Genomic DNA, 18,082 nt, shown 5'->3' with positions numbered 1-18,082 from the left:
GAAAAAGGCTTGAGTATTCATTGAATACAACGAAATTGGAAACTGTCGATCTACCGGCGACAAACCCGTGCTGGTATTGGCAAATTATAGATTTAACAGCAAATTTCAACTTGGTTCTAATAGCGTGCTCAAAGACCTTTGAATCGTCCGAAAGCTGAGCGATAAGTCTGAAGTTTTTAAGATCATTCTTATTGCCATTTTAAAAAATTGTGGTCAAGATTGTAAGCTTCTAGTCCTCTGAAAAAGTACCGATGAATGGAGATTTAATATTTTATTTGTATAAACTTTATTGGCTATATGAAGCCAAATAATGCTTTATTAATACCACTGAAGACCCTTCTATATCCATATGTGCGGTAAGATTGAGTTTTTTTTTTTTTTTTATTATTAGTATTTTCATTGCAACTAGTATAACATTACATATATATACTAACGAGCAATTTTTGTGGAGTTTTGGGAAGTGTCGCAATCTTGAGCAAAATTAGATTTAAAAAACCCAGCATATAAATTAACTGAGCCGATTATGCTTTGAGCGGATTTATCTACACCCAAAAAGTAAAATAAAAAATTCCAAAGTGGTAATACTTCCTCAATCAGAAAATCTAGTGACAATGCAACCTTGCTGCCTTGCATAAATTTTGCTATGCCTAATTTAGATTCTTTAGAATGATTTCTTTCGTGAGTTGCTTACCGATTAATGGCGTATCGAAAGTAATATGATTGCAATTTAAAACAAGCTACCATGAAACATTTTTTTCTATCCAACTTCAAGAATAACATGTAGCGAAAAATTCACTTCGTACCCTGACGATTTCCCGTTGAAAAATTATAAGCACACAACTATTATTTTGTAAAAAAAATATATAGTCCATTCCACGAACTGTATCCAAAATTTCCACATTTTCAACAAAACTTTGAACCTTTTAACCAGAATTTTTAGAGTTTCTCTTTAGCTTCATATAATAGATTCAATTTCAGTACAACAAAGTGCAGGTTTCAAGGGACTACAAAATACAATTGATTTTGGCCATTCAAAGTGCAAGTTCGAATTTTTTATATGGAAGAAAAAATAAAAATAATTACACAAATCAACGAATTTTGAGTTGCAAGTATGGGTTTTTAAGACTGTTTAATTTATAACAGAGAGTATCAAGATTCTGGATGGTATGGTTTAAATGATTTCGTATTCCTGCGAACGTGAATTTTTTTATTGAAGCTTATAAAGGCAAACAAAAAACATGTATTATCCCATATGAATAGCACTTACAGGGCAACCGTGAAAGGTAGTTTGAGTAAAATAATGAGAATTGATTTCACTAATAGGGCAGTCATATCGACAACATATTAAAAAACGAAGATATAAAAAAGCTTAAATTAAGTCCTGTTTTAGTCACGTATTTTTTTAATTTCTTCGTTCTTATAAAATTTTCACGCCTACTAGTCGAGACCTCAATCCGCCGACAGATTATGTCTTTAATTAAAGTCCTACAAATTTTTCGATAACTAAAAAGACATACCAGTCTTAAAAGTAAATGCAGGATAGATTCCGTACAAAATTGTTTCTTTTTTAATGACGTGAAGTAGGAAACACTTAGTGAAAGGCTGTAAATTCAAAACTTTATCAACCAGCCACTTTTAAGTGTCAGGGCTTGGTTCAAATTGTATTGATGATTTATATTAATTGACTTTTCTTTTAATATAACTACAATAAAACCCAAAAATATCGGATCCTTGAACTAGTTTAAAAAAGGTGGCTGGACAAGCAAATTGGATGAAAAAAATTTGCGTTACTTTATATATGAATATATGTACGAGGTGTGTTCAAAAAGTATCGCGAATTTTGAATTTTCGCTGGTTACGTATAATCGAATTTCGATTTTTGTGGCGATATGTTAGTACTCATGTCTCTCACTCATGCCGACGAGTTCGGCCATTTTGAATGTTCAGTTAATTGTTGAAGCTGCTTTGCTTGCACGCTCGCTCGTCTTCGATTTCACCTATTCAAAAAGAACCTGTATCAAATTTTGTGTGAAAAATGAAATTAAGTGCACGGATGAATTCCATATGTTGACTCTGTCATACGCAGAAGCTACTTTGGACCAAAGCAACGTTTATCGGTGGTACAAATTGTTCTTAGAAGGCCGAGAAGAAGTGATCTACGAAAAGCGTGCCGGCGTGGCGGACGCCCGAGCACTTCAACAACAGACGAAAAAATTGATGAAGTGAAGAAAATGGTATTGGCCAATCATCGAGTCACCGTTAGAGAAGTTGCTGAGGACCTAGATATATAGATTGGCTCGTGCCATTCGATTTTTTTCAAGGATTTCGGCATGAGATTGGTCGTCGCAAAATTCATACCAAAACTGCTCAACTTCGACCAAAAGCAGCATCGCATGAGCATTGCTAATGAGATGTTGGACTCTGTTCATGACGACCCAAATTTCCTTCAGAGGGTCATAACTTGTGACGAATCATGGGTTTATGGCTATGACGTGGAAACCAAAGCTCAATCATCTCAATGGAAGCTGCCGCACGAACCAAGACCGATAAAAGCGCGCCAAGTTCGGTCGAATGTAAAAAGTTTGCTTACCGCTTTCTTCGGAAACGCCCGCAATCCGTCGGAAACGCCCGAATTTGTGGAAGAACAAAAATTGGCTCTTGCATCACGATAACGCCCCTGCTCACACATCGTGTGTTTTGTGCGACTTTTTGCCCAGAAACAACACACTAATAATGCCACAGCCACCGTATTCCCCAGATCTGGCCCCCTGTGCCTTTTTCTTGAAGAGGCACATAAAGGACGACGCTAAGCTAAGATTGACGAGATAAAGACGGCATCGAAGGATTAGGTGAACAAGATAAAAAAAAATGATTTTTTGAAGTGCTTCGAAGATAGGAAAAAACGTTGCATAATATCTCATGGGGATTACTTTGAAGGGGGCAAAATAGATATTATCGAATAAATAAATAATTTTTGAAAAACCACAAAATTCGATATACTTTTTGAACACACCTCGTATATGCAAATATTTAGGTTTAATGCTCATAAGAATCCAAATATCAGTTCCATTTTTTTTTGTTATTATTATTTTATTATTGCATTAGTCAACTTCTTCGATTTCTATTTACTAGTTCTTCCTTTCGAGCGTGCGTTCAATCAATTGGGATTAAACTTTGGCTCTCTACATGCACACCATTGTATCTGAAGTATGTATTCAATCTATTTACATTTGAAAACAAATTTGCCAAACTTTGCTTACGTGTGCGCAATTGTATTATATTATAACAAATGCAAATACCTCTGAACAGCACTGCCTTCAATGAAATGGCCAAGAACAAAACAAAAACAAAGCAATACAACACAACCCTCAAACACGTCACAAATAAATACATAAGTTTGAAAATGAAATGATTTGCCACTGAAATGAAAATCACTGCACATCCGAAATTTCACCCCACATTACTATGTACTAAAATGCCCTCTGTACATCAGTATCAACAACAACAAAATATGCCTACTCGTGCGGTTCTAAAATAACAATCGAAATACCAGCAGACAGCTACAAAATCAACACTATCGCCAAATAATGCATATAATCAAGCCAATTATGATTCATCATCATCAAGAGCGAAAATTAATGGTCGCTCTGCGGTAATTGTTGAACTACTAAAACACACTAACACATGCAAATTAGCATTCATGTATATTCAGTTTTCATTAGGAGCCTTTTAAGCGTATGAAACATATTGCTAGCACGCATTTGTGCATGTGTGTGTGTATTTAGCTGTTTCAAAGACGTGAAATTTTATCCTGTAACAAATTGATTGATAATTTCGAATTTTATGTTGCCACCGTTTAGAATCATAAAGATGTGGGCAAAGAGCAGTAAATCCGGTGTGGGTTGTGTGTATGTACGTGCATACATACAGTTTGTCGTGAATGGGTTTTGGCATTAAAAATAAACTAAATTTTTCGATTTCAATAGAAAAAATAGCACTCTTTATTTATCTTTGACTTATTTTTTGTATTGATTCATATTTTTTCACAGCACTTAAAGGAAGTAATAACAAAAACTTTAAATTCTTTGGTAAAATAACAGCTTAAGCAACAAAAACAAATAACACTCTATTTCGACACTGTCAATAAACTGATTTTACAAACTTTAATACAGGCTTTTTAATATTAAATACCGTAATTAATATGAACGCGTAATTTTTTGATTAATTTAAAATTAGGTATGATAACCGTTATCTTTAATAACATTTCGTAGACTCATTTTCATCGAATTAATCAATTCCTTTACGTCATACCATACATTCGGTATATTCTGCCATTCCTCCCTTATTGCAGTTTTTAAAGCTTCTGCATTCTTTGAACTCTTTTCTTCAAAAAGACCCAAAAATGTTTAATCTTGTTTACATCGAGACTTTGAGCTTATAAATTTACCGTAATTAAGAGAATCCACATCGACACATTATTCTTCTTAAGCCTAAGATCGTTATACTGGTAAAATTTAAAATTTGGTTTATTCTCAGTGATAAACCAAAATTTTTTAGCACTGTCGACTAGGTTTTTTTCCAATTTTGTTTGGAGTCGATTGTGCAGTCAATAAAGAAGAAGTCTCTTACTCATTTACTTGAAATGCACCCCCAAACCATAACGGAAATTTTTCCAAATTTAACCGTGGGAACTATATTTTGGTTTCGAAAAGCTGTCAGGGGTTTGCGCCATGCTCCAGTCGGTTCATCGTTGTAATACAGCATTATCGTTGGTAATCTCCTAGTTCGGAAATGTGGTTCAAATCAAAAGGCAGGCGTTTTTCTACATTTTGTGCAGACAGCAATGGTTTCTTGCTTGCGGATCTCGATAAATTTTGTGGTACAGTATGGCTTGACGCACTACTTCATGAGAGACAACAATACCACACTCCTCGTTAAGCTCCTTTGCAAGTGTTCTCAAGCAAGCCGGGTTTTCATCAAATTTTCGGTTCATCGAGCGTACTGCACGTCCAATAATTTTAGTTTCAGACCTACAAGCAAAATGTTGCTCTAACCTACACTCTTTTTCCGCTTGGTTTATAACATTATAAGCCGTCTGAACTGTTACCGAAAATATTTAAGACAATTCCTGAACACTCTTAAACACGTAGTAATTATAATATTTGTAATAATTGTGTAATATCAAACGATAATCTTTTGGCAGGCATTCTAAAAACACAGTATTTAAGTTTGAAGTCCGAATAAATGATAAAACGAAAGCGTCAAAGTGTTCAATGCAAAGCAGAAATAACGGTAAATTGAAGTTTGCGCGACAATTCCTGAACACTCTTAAACACGTAGTAATTATAATATTTGTAATAATTGTGTAATATCAAACGATAATCTTTTGGCAGGCATTCTAAAAACACAGTATTTAAGTTTGAAGTCCGAATAAATGATAAAACGAAAGCGTCAAAGTGTTCAATGCAAAGCAGAAATAACGGTAAATTGAAGTTTGCGCGATTCTAAGACAACAATTTATTGACAATCTCGAAATATAGTTTTCCCTCTTCCCTCCAACAGTGCACGCGCATTTTCCTAAGATCAGCTTCCACCTCTTCTAGCCACCTTTTTCTCGGGCGCCCCCTTTTTCGTTCTCCATTTGGGCGAAGATCTAGTGCCTTTCTCGTTGATCGCTCTCTTGGCATTCTAGCCACATGTCCCAGACATCTAAGTCGTTGAAACTTAATAAATCTTATTATATGTAGTTTCTTTCTTAACTATGTCTTCCAATTCGGCATTGAGCCTGATGCGATAAGTGCCATCTGCGGACCAAAGATCATTCGGAGCACTCTTCTTTCAAAGCACATTAGCTGTTTCGTCTCGTTAGGTTTCAGCGTCCATAGTTCACAGCCATATGTAAGCACAGGTCGTTTTAGTGCTTTATTCTTAATTTTTGCTCACGCGATAATATTTTAGATCTGAGCAATTTTCGATTAGAATTATATGCATTGTTGGCTACCCGTATTCTGTCATTGCATCTGCTATTGAAGTCGAAAAATTGAATTTATTTTCTATGTTAAAACTCATTCTTGACATACTGTGTGAACTTATAAATAGTACCACTTTGCTCACTCTTTGTCCTATGCAGACAAATAACATACGAGTTTGCACAATTTATTTGCAACTTTGGTGAAATTCTTACCTCAACCAAGTATTATAATAATTGGTTAGTTATATTCGTGTTTCATAAATTCGGTATAAAGAAGTATTCCACAGAAAAAACAACAATAATCAGTCCACCAAATTTATATTTTTTCATTAAAGTAATTTCCGAAATTTTTAAAGCTTTATTTGAAATGGAAACCTTTCTTCAAACAAACAAGAAAGTGTAAAATTAAGTAGGAGGAATCTGTAGCACCATCTTAACGCTTGCTACGGTTCTTAAGTTTTTGTGTAGGTGAAGAAATTAACTTTTTAGCGCAGTAGCAGCCTAAACGAATTTGGTTGAACAAAAGGTGGCAGTCATTTCTTCCTTCTGCAAATCCCTCGCATCAATAGCACAAACATTTTCTAAAGTTGCGCATTAAATGTTGGCCTCAAATCCTTCATGACGGTTACTCATAAGCCCTATAGTATATCTCTTGAAAAACATAGGCTTATCCGTCCTACTTTTACTTATAAAATTATAAATAGTGTAGAGTAGATTGCTCGTATTTGTTGGAATGAATCAGATTGAATGATCCGCAATGCCCTCTTCGTAACTTCCTCGATTCTATGGGCTTAAGATAAGTACTAATTATGCAGCTAATTCTGTATCTCGCTTTATTCGTTAATTTAATGATTTTAGCATTACCATCTTCCTTTCTCTGTCAAGGGCAGCTTATGTTTAATCTTTCTAATCCCGCTTTTAGTTTTTTAAATCATGACATTTGATTGGTTTTAAGTTACTTTGTGCTATGGGTAGCCTATAAGATTGTAATTTCTCGGGCTAAGTAAGTAAATATAATAATAAATAAATAAATAATCGTTCTAAGTTAAACAAACTAAATATAGCCAAGCCCTTCTCCACGTACTTTTTTTGACTCAAAGGAGGTATTATTCTTTCTATGCCACCTTCAGCAGGTGCAGCGTCGAATACTTTTGCACCTGGAGCGTTTGTAATAATACAAATTACAACTCATACAGCGCAATAATTCATCGCCTTCGATAAGCGCTCTTGCCAACAAAAAAGTTTATAAGTTTTCAATAGAATTTGTATCTGTCATAATTAAAGCTTGAGCACCGTAAGTGATACGACGAGATATGAATAAAAAGCGGGTTTTTTTTCAAAAGGTTTTATCCCTCCTTTATTTACTCCAAGTAGCACATGTTGTCGATAGAGTCATTGACACTGCTAATGGTGGCTCCGAAAAAAATTAATCACTTGAATATATAGATTTTTCTCTCGCCACTCCCGCCTTTTTACTCGATCGCATGACCTCGGTAGCAGATATCACTACGTCTGTTACAGACAATAGATGAGGATTTCAATTGGAGAGAAAAGCTTATAAGATCAATTCAGCTAAGCATTCGATCTTCACTCACATAACTTCTTCATTAAATTCTCAATAACGTTATGTAAAATCCCGTTAGCGCCACCACACGGAGTACTTAACTGCTTTAAACTTATAGCTGTCAAAATTGATGTAGTTGGGAGCGTTGATTGTTTGTTTGATAGCAAGAGATTTTACGCTTTATTTTCATTTACCACCAAACTCATAATATTATATTAACATCGTTTCATGCCAACAGTTGTATGCTCACATAAAAATGGCGCTAGAGCTTTAGCTCTTTAGCTACAACCAAATATGGAGAAAATGCTCAGCACCGTCAGGGAAACTAATTATTAAAAATCATCAAGAATTTTGCGCTTATCAAAAATAGTCAATAAGTCCCTGATCAATAGTTATATTTAGCCCAGTGTATATAAAATGGCGGAGAGTTTTATCCCAAATAATGGAGATACGATTTCTCAAGAATAATCTTACAGCCGGCAACGAGATGGAGTGTGCCGATTATTTTGCTCGTTTTTTTTTGCGGAATACAGTTTTCTAAAGCTGTGGGTTGAGGGTTGTCCAAAGTAAACAAATCTGAGCTGAAATAGAAACGACAGGAGTTTTGTTCTGATAATTTCGATTTTGTTCAGGCTTCGAAAAACTGTTTTGCGCGATCTAAAAGTTTTACGAAAGAGTGTTTCAGGCCATTGACCGGAATGTCCTTCAGGATGTCTGTACAAGCCTTTTGGATGACGTCTACGGACGCAAAACGTTGTAAAAGAAGTTCTTGTCTTTTCGCGCTTCTTTAAAGAGGTCTTTCGAATGTCGAATTCTGACCAATTTTTGGTCCTCAGTTAACTTGTACGGAATGAAACGTACACAGACCCTTCGTAAACCCAAATGATCAGTTAAACTACAATAAATCGATGTTTTGGAGATGTTCAACTCCGATTCCATGAATTTCAATGATGATTTCGGTTAATTTTTGATACATTTACGAACAATTTCGATGGAGTTCTTCTTAAAAATGTCATTTAAAAGTATATTTATTTATTATCAAAGAATAAAAAAAAAACTTTTCTCTAGAAAATTTTTACTGTACTTGAATATGAACTGAAATATTGTTGTTTATTGTTGCAATTTCTAACGTAACTATTTTTGGTATAGATACGAGTACTTGTACATATGTAACGCAAAAACAACGTTTTCAAATTACCTACGGTATATTCGTATACGTTTCAGTAAGATTTCTATATGAAAACCAACTTCGAAGTTCTCCCCACAGCTAACTTGTGATACTGTCGGAATTTCATACTTCAAAAGGTTGCTACAAAACATTGTTTCAATTTTTTTTATTACAGCTGCTTTTGTTTTGTTGGAAATTCATTGCACAAATGACCATTCACACAAACACTACTCACCTACTCTGGTTAGCCTACATTCTGTGAACTTCAAAATGCCTGCTGGGCCATTTTGTTAAAGCTATAATTATAGTTTTTGTCTGCTTGTGTGTATCTCACTCTCAACTGCAAAAAGAGAGCCCACTCAAACAAAACTCAAACTTGTGTATGTACGTGTGTATGGATATGCATGCTTTTGTTTTTATACTCCCCGTACATGTGTGTGTGTGCGTAGAGCCGGAAATCATGCTGATTGTTCTGACGTTTGTACACGCCTGCAGTCATAATAAATTTTCGCCTCCTATCCATCAGCATCTCACATTGGAGAAACAGTTTTTGCTATTTTCAAAATTCGTACATTTGCGTTCATGCATTTTAATAGGTAAAGAATGTTTGTGAAAATAAAATATAAAAAGGAATCAATGAAAGGGGCGATATTTATGTTTTATTGAATTGCAAAATATAATTTAATTGATTGTTTAAAAATAATTTCGAGCAAGTTGATACTTCTACTGCCGTTTGAAAATACTGCGCTGTAACGTTGACGATGTGCTCTGAGTGTCTGATGCACAATTTGTCAATTTTGCTAGTAAATTTCCACGATTTACTAAAGTTTTTTGGGTGTAGTAGTGCTATTACTCTGGACGTAATTTACGAAAGAATTTAAAGATATTTACTCAAGCATCGCAGGTTGCTTTTAAGTCTCGAGTAAAGGCTTTATATTCTAACTTTCCAAGTATGCTGAACGAAAATATTAAAAATATGCCTCTCTGTTGAAAGTGTAAAAAAAGGTCGTTAATCATATTTACAGTGTACAAGTACGAGCTTCTCTTTTAGCCGTTTTATTTTACAGCTGTCACAGTTCGATGGTTTCTCTTTTATCAGATGTGAAGTAGAAAATCTGCAAATTATATTACTAAAACCAGATTTTGCTCGGGAGACGAACAAAAATAATTAAAATCCACTACAAAAATGGTGGGGCTGGAAATTATCAGTAGGAACAACCAACAATTAATGAAAAAATTAATTGAAAAATTTTAGGCGCCTGTCTCTGTGCAAGACACAAAAACGCCAATGCCCGCTCAATGGAAAATATTGCTCCTTTAAGAGCAAGTAATGAAGTGAGTACAAATTGCGTTAACTGAACTGCTTTCATAAGAATAGAGATGGGTTAATAACGATTGCTGATTATATAAACATTGACAGTATTAAGCGAGACTAGTCACCAACGAAACAATGAATTTATTGCAACCGAAGTTCCCATGAGGAATAATTTCTCTATACTCTGCAGCGATTTGCGTGCCTAAATCACCCGTTTTAAGGCGTTTGGGCTATTTTTTGTACGGCCATCTCAAAAATAGAGCTTATGTGAAGACGCCAAAAACCATTGAAGCTTTAAAAAAAATACCCGACGTGAAATATCAGATGTAAGACCATAAATATGCTTCAATAACAAAGGAAATTTCAGCAAGGCAGTCAAAATTTGTTGTGGTGTGCGTGTTGATGTTCATCTTCTAATAGAGGGACCTACAATTTCATGCTGAATAGGTTGAATTATTATTTTTTTTGTTATTAAATAAATTTTTAGGTTTTGTTTAACAAAATTTAAAAGTTCACAAAAGATACAAAAATATTAGAATAATTGAAAATTTAATTTTTTGACTTAGAATTTAAAAAGATTTCAAAATTAACACAAATTTAAAATTTCAAAATTAACAAAATTAAAATAAACAAAAAAAAGTATGAACTCTACATATGCAAAGTTCGAATAGCAGAGAGTAGCTTTTTTATGACACAAATGCAATCGAAGGTGTTTCATTTTCTGCCAATCCGTAACCACTGTATATTAGAAAATTAGAAAGACTTTCTGCAATTTGATCTTTCATATCCGCAATAGGCATCGAACTGGGTCAATACCTCGGCTAAGGCAGCCAACACTCTTTTACCTTGACTGCGTTAAATAATTATGGCACTAGAACTTATTGATAAGTTTTGACAATTTGTTTTGTCTCTCATTTAATTTTAACGATTTTTTATGAAAATATAGCTAATTCCCCTACAAAGGCCATATAAATCTAGATTTCTAGCTTTGTGTAAATTTAACAAAAATTCAACAAATTTTCATCAAAATTACACACTTTTTAATTACATAAACTTTAGTTTGCCACCATCATACATCTTCTAGAAAATATTTAATATTAACATTAATTTTCTAAGCCCTCAAAAAAATTATTATAAAAAAGTATAATAATAAATAGTTAAACGAATCACGTGTAAAAGCAAAATCTCATATCTATTGTTCACTAATAATTTATAATAATAACTAATAAGAGTAGCCTGCCCTGCAAATGCTGCTTGTCCTTATTTTTATGTTCGCCACTGTGTATAATAAAATATGTCTGTTTGATTGGCCTGTACTTTGTTTTGCACTTATCGCCCGCTGCGTTTTAGCTTTTATTCAATTTATTTCAATTCTCTTTGCACTTAGCTTTTAACAAGCAGTTATCCTTCATTGATACTTATCTGCATTATTACAAACCCGTTGTCTGTCAATTCCATTTGCTTTATCAGTAATGCCAATATTTTTACGTATTTTGCAGAGTTATTAGTTCATAAAAGGTAAAAGATTATTCTCAATATACATTTTTTGCTCAACCTTCTGTGATGCTGTGTTCAGTTAGAATCCTTGCTTTAGGAACAAAAAATTATTTTTTAACACTTTAACATAATTTAGAAATTAGGGTGTTTGTTTGTGTGAAAAGTTGCTATAAATTGACGCCATAGCCTTCGGTTATAAAATATTAGTTGGTTTCTTGTTTCGCCTCGAAGAGTTTAAGCATAGGCTTTTAAGCAAGAATTTGCGCCAGCTTATTCTGCATTATCCTACAATAGGTTTCTATGCAACTACAGGATCTAAGTGGTAAATAATTCGTCTTATTCCTGCACTCCCATCTGTTTTCTAAAAAAAATTATGCTTCAAAAAGAGCCCGTTGAAACTGTGAAAGAGAAATCAGCTTGCGCTCTGAAGGAGTTAATAAGTCAGGGTAAATGTTTAATACATCCAGCAGTGAGGGATTCACAAAGGATAGAGATGGGATGTATAAGGTAAAATGTATGTATAAAATCAAAATTGTATATTTTACAACGTCAGTATCAATATTTATTAGCCAAATTCCATATGCGAGCAAATTTATTTTATACGAGCATTACTAGTTTTTTTTTTACTGAAAGTTTTTCCTTATATCTGATAAACAGACATCTGATAATGAAATTGACTGACCAAAAATTATGGAATTTTTCGCTGATACATTGTTCACGTTATTTAATTATTTCTATCGCTATTTCTCAGGTCGATTTATCGATACCACTTTAAGCTACACTAATACCTCTCAGGTTTACTTCTTCTACAAGTAGTAGAGCCATCATCGAAACACTAAAATCATGGCAAGAGCTTTTACTACGGCAAAGAAATAACGCAGTAAACAGAAACTCAACGGCTCAGCTGGCTATGCAACTGTGGGTGGCAGCAAAGGAATACCTATTTTCATAAGAAAACCCAAATGGAGAAAAACCCCTGGTCGGAAAATTCAGAGAACTCTGTGTCGTTCCGTTACGTAAAACCGGCTGACATGGGAATGTGACCTTCTCCACATTCCCATGTCAGCAGGTTTTTGGCAGCACTTAGTGTTTCTAATTGGCGACGATAATCATGAGGATGAAACCTTCGCTGCCCGTTGTTCAACTCACATCAAATCGCCTAGGCATTTACTGCGCCACTTTCGAAAAAGATAGGTTGATAGCCTGCTTGGGCGTTGACAATTGTCGAATACTAAAACATTTTCCACTCATGAGTAATTTTAGAATTATTTCAGTAGCAGCAGGCTGCTCATGGATTGCGCTTCAGTTATAATCCTTCCTTCAATGATTTCTCTTCCTTCTTAGGCCGACCCTCGTAATTGTGGTAGCAGCGTTACTGAACGAATTCTAAACATTTCACTGAAACTGCTAATTGTTGTCATAGATAGAGTCTTGAAAACATGATGTTTCGGTAGGTGAGGAACAAATTGAATGAAATGTTGTATGAGTTGGTTTGATAGAGTTCGTAAAAATATATTGTTAATCTCATGTTTGGTGTTTCAAATTCAAAATCTGAGTCGTGATCTATTCTGAATAAGCAAGATTCTTCTAAAGTTTTCAATCGCGAAAAAGATTAGAAACAGGTATATATAAGGTTGTAGTTCGTAGCGTTTTTACCGCAAGCTGTTATTAAAACAAAGAAAAATAACTATATCAATAAGTTAATCAATTCGCCGTTGTTGTTTACAGCCTCTTCCCATCTCTTGACTAATTTGTTGATGCCGTTCCGTCAAAAATCGCCGGGTCTGGTGTCAAAGAAGTTGTTAAACCAGTTTAAAGACCTCTTTGTTATCGAAGGTAACGCCATTCATATGGTTTGACAGGGAGCGGAAAAGATGGTAATCGGTCGGGAGTGCGGCTTTGACGACTTGTGCAACATGGCGTCTGGCGTTGTCGTGAAGGAGTATAGTTTGAGCATGTCGATCATGTTTTTTCAGTGGAAGAGGCTCATTCACGCGATGTATATTAACTAGGCAATGTAAAGTTTCTTGTTGACCGTGGCATACTTTTCAAGCATATCCCAGTGCACCATGCCCTCCCAGTCCCAACAAGCACATATCATGACATTCTTTGGATGAAGATCCGGCTTGACTCTCGACTTTGGCGTATCTCCTGTACAAAAAGCGCAGTTTATGACTGCGTGTTGCTCGATAGCGGGCGAGATGCTGTGAAGCAATGTGAAGGCGACTTTCTTTGTTTTTTTCTTTGAGCTCGTGAGGTACCCAGACTTTCATTTTGTCGGTAAGTCCCATTGAATTAAGGTGATTGATAGGAAACGCGGGAGCGAGGGAGATATTAACATTTTTTCCCATAATCAAGCCGTGATTAAGGCTCTGATGACGCCATGGTGCAGAACGAAATTAGTAAACTCATATAAGGATGAAATCAAATCTCTTGGGTGTGCAGGTAACATTCCTATGATCTGGGTTCCAGGACATAAGAACATAGACGAAAATTAAATTGCTGATGAGCTTGCCAGGAAGGGGACTGAATTGACCTCAGAGGCCTCCTATCCGGCCATCGGCATCCCCCTGACAGTTGTTAAAGGGGAACTTCATTTCTTCTGTGCTATTTCGAAAGCCCTTTGAACCCAGTACAATTTATGAAGGACTCCTTTGGACTCCTCGCCATTCAATTTCCAAACTCTGTATTTACCGGTCACTGGACTATTGGCACACACGCGGAAAAGTTAGGGTTACCATTTAACCCCCATGACAGAAGCTGAGGGGACCTTTCAGAGAAGGAGACTGTAGAGCACATTCTCTGTAAATGTCCGGGTTTGGCAGCTAGACGACTAAGGTCACCGGACGCTCCTTTCTTCAACAGCCAGGAATCGTTTTATGATTGCAGTTCATTTTTTCCGCCGATTCACGACTGGATTGGCGACCGTAGTTTGAGACGCCTTCCGCTACGGGAACTTTACAAACCATTCCTTGCTGTAGACTCGCCTATGACACCTTCTCCATACACTTCGCAAATGTCCCCGGCCATTTCGGCAGCTTTTTGACATCGAAGAAAAGCAAAGAAGAGCCTATGTCGAAAATGTTGATTTTTGCCTCCTCAAAAGCCTCAAAACTAATAAAAAATGAAATAACTCACAAATACAATTACCATAGTTTTGTAGAGCAGAACAAGTTTTATCGAATGAATTCTTACCCTTAGCCAAACTCCAAACAAATCGTTGTAAAATAAAAGAAAATGTAAAAACGTAACGAACTTATTCCCCAACCCAAAAATATTTACCGGAGTAGATATCAGATTTTGAAGTTGACAGGTGTGACCATAACGAAGAGTCCGGCGATGGTTCTATTTTTATTTTTGTATCACTATTCTCAATAATTTTATTTTATAACTTCATAGGTAGATTCGATTACATTTCCAATAGAACCTATTAAATCTCTTTTTTATAAAAACAAACACCCGCCTTTTATTCGGACTGGTAGGAAATTTTATATATTATTTTATTCAAAGTGGCGGTTATCACATTCAGCCAAACCAATCATTTAGCTATTTTTCACGTTTCCGTAGAAAACGAAGTGCTGCTCTGCAAACACGTACCGTATCGATGACAGCAGAAAGTAATCAGCTGAAGCTAAATCTGTTAAATAAACCACCTAAATGGTGCTTCCCAACTAAGCACTTCTTACCCTTACCTTAGCACGCGCTGCTTGGCCTGTTGATACATTGTAATGAATGAAAATTACTTTGCATTCCTTTTTGATCTCGATAGCGTTGAGTTGTCACGTTTTCAACTGGTTACAGAAGCTCATACAAAAAGAAAAAATAAAGGAAACTACCACAAGAAACATATGTTGTTGGGGAAACTTGCAGTTTGGGCATTAGAAGTTGGAATGGAATGAATAGAGGTTTGTCGTTTTTATGAAAATTGGTAAAAACCCGGGTAACTCAAATACCGTATAACTTGAGGAAATGCCGCAATTTCTCTCGTGTAACTCGCAAATCGTGCAACTCAAGTATCATGCATCTCGAGGAATAGCTGTAAAGTGATACCTCGAAATAGCGATTCTTAACCTAGTATATACCAGGTTGTTCAATAAGTACTAGCCTAAATTATTTTCTGTTATGTTCGTATATTCGTATATTCCGTGAATTCATTCCTTGCTTACAAGCCATTTAGTACCCACGTGTCACAGTATTTTCAGAAGGCTTAAAGCCAACGAAAATTTATGAGCGAATGTTGAGAATTTATAAGGACTTTTTGCCATCAACTCATACAGTAGAGACATGGGTTGCTGAATTTAAACGTGGTCCTATAAGCCTTGAAGACGATCCACGTCGGCGACGTCCAAAACAGCAAAAACACCAGAAATCATAGAAAAAAGACCGGATAACGTATTCGAAAATCGTCAAGCGATTGAAAGAGATTAAGTAGAAGCCCTAGGCAGTGTAAGCCTAGAATCGTTGGGTTTCAGAAACTGTGTGCACAATCAGTTCTGCATTCGCTAACAATGGAACAAAAACACACTCGAATGTGACTTTGTCAGCAACGTTTAAAGCGTTTTCAAAAGGAAATCCACTTTTGTGCATCGATTCTTCACAATGGATAAGGCTTGGATCCATAACCATGACCCTAAGCCAAAATAAGAGGCTAAAAGTAGTGTTAACCTGACTCCTCGGCTTCGTGTGTAGAAATCGACCAAGAAGGTGTCAGCATCAGTTTTTTGGAATGCGAAAGGAATTTTATTTGCGGATCACTTGCAAACCGGTAAAGCAATTAATTCTGAATATCATTTTAACCTTTTGGACCAGCTGAAGATAAAAATTCGTGAAAAACCCCCAGAAAAGAAAAAAAAAATTTTTTATCAGGACAATGCACCATGTCGCAAAGGTATGTTGACAATGGCCAAAATCCATGAATTGAAGTGCGGATTGTTGGACCTTCGTATTCACCAGATTTTACCCCTAACGACTTTCATCTGTTTCCAAACCTAAAATTTTACTTAAGTGTGGGAAGCGTTTTTCATCAACTGATGCGGTCATAACAGCTGTGGAAGCGTATTTTGCAGCCCTTCTAGATTTTCACTTCAGGGATTGAATTCATAAATTGGAATATCGTTAGAAAAAGTGATGCTCAAGGAGACTATACTGAATAATAAAGTGCATTTCAAACCATAAAATTGTGTTTTTCTTATCGAACCACAAAACTCATTGAAGAACCTTATATATGTTGTTAAGTATTGGGGATGTAATCTTATTCGATTTTTTCGATCAACGGAGATTTGGGATCTCGGTAATGCAATCCCGGCATCCAGGGACTAGTCCCGATATTTAGATATTAAAAATTTTGCAGCAAGTAAACTCAAAAAAATACTGTTTGCAAAGCTTCTAATAAATAATAAATAAATGGGCTATATATACAATATATTTTTTATTTAAAGTGAAATTTACTTTAGCGGTTACATAACTAATAAAGTAACTTAAAGTATGTTGAAAAAAGCTCGAACCAAAAAAAAAAACAAAACAATTGAAATTAATATAAGCGGCAAGTAGTAAGCATTAATACATACTCATTCAGAGGCATAGGTATGAATGGATTGCTTTTTATGTTTTAAGGAAAACAAAAACAAAAAATGTTCAGACATATTCATCAATGTTGCTTTGTTCCTATAAAAGAGGATTTTTCTGTCTCCATTTCATACACTTTGTTCGAATTGAGTATATTCATCTTTCTTCTATCGATCGATACATATTAATTTTCAAATATTTTACATATAAATGTCCACCATAGTCATCCAGTATCCATGTAATAGCATTTAATGTGTAAATACATTTTCATATTCGAATTTCTGTTACATACATAAATACACATATGGTATGGTATGTATCTATCTGGACGGCAGTTAATGTTTCAGCACCGAATTCTTTTCTGAATGTTTGCATGTTTTTTTCCTCTACTATTATGCATTTTATAAATTTTTTTTATCAAACTTTATTATTGTTTTATAATTACGAATAAATATTAATTTTTCTACAGATCACCAATTCTACCACAAATGGGCGTTGCTCTCCGATCCAGATGACTTTTATAGTGGCCCAAAAGGTTATTTGAAATGTGATATTGGCATAATTGGCAAAGGTGATACCGTGAAGGTGCCTCAAAAATCTGAAAAAGATCCTGATGACATCGAAGCGTAAGTGAAATTTTATTTAAGTTTCACACAACATTGCATATGAATACATGAAATTTTTCGAAAATCAAATTCATGAAGGCCTTAAAGGGGCACTAGTCGATTAAAGCAGAAAAAGATACTGGGAAAGATGATACGAACCACTAAGCTCCCCAAAATGTGCACCTTTTATAACAATATTCGTTATAGGCATACACTGAGGAGTTTTTGTGATTTTTCTGATAACATAAAATGAGCGAAACGCATGCGATATTTAGACGATTCTTAAGTTGTAATAAGTGTTGTATTGTCATATGTCCTAAAATTTGTAATTACTAAATAAATATTTAGAGGATTCGAAACTAAAGCCAACTACTTATTGAACTGTCTGAAAATCCAT

General features: G+C 35.1%; 1 protein-coding gene across 1 annotated transcript in view; it reads left to right on the top strand.

Moving 5' to 3' along the window:
• LOC129239460 (otoferlin-like) overlaps positions 1 to 18,082 on the top strand; it is a 196,337-nt gene that overhangs the window by 167,823 nt on the left and 10,432 nt on the right. Inside the window, exon 11 of the mRNA XM_054874961.1 lies at positions 17,550 to 17,706. Within this exon, the coding sequence (XP_054730936.1) occupies positions 17,550 to 17,706 (157 nt within the window). The remainder of the gene's footprint in view (positions 1 to 17,549; positions 17,707 to 18,082) is intronic.

Source organism: Anastrepha obliqua, chromosome 2, assembly GCF_027943255.1.
Source record: "Anastrepha obliqua isolate idAnaObli1 chromosome 2, idAnaObli1_1.0, whole genome shotgun sequence".
Lineage (NCBI taxonomy): Eukaryota > Metazoa > Arthropoda > Insecta > Diptera > Tephritidae > Anastrepha > Anastrepha obliqua.
The sequence above is the reverse complement of the archived record's forward strand: the minus strand, read 5'-3'. Positions and strand labels throughout refer to the sequence as shown.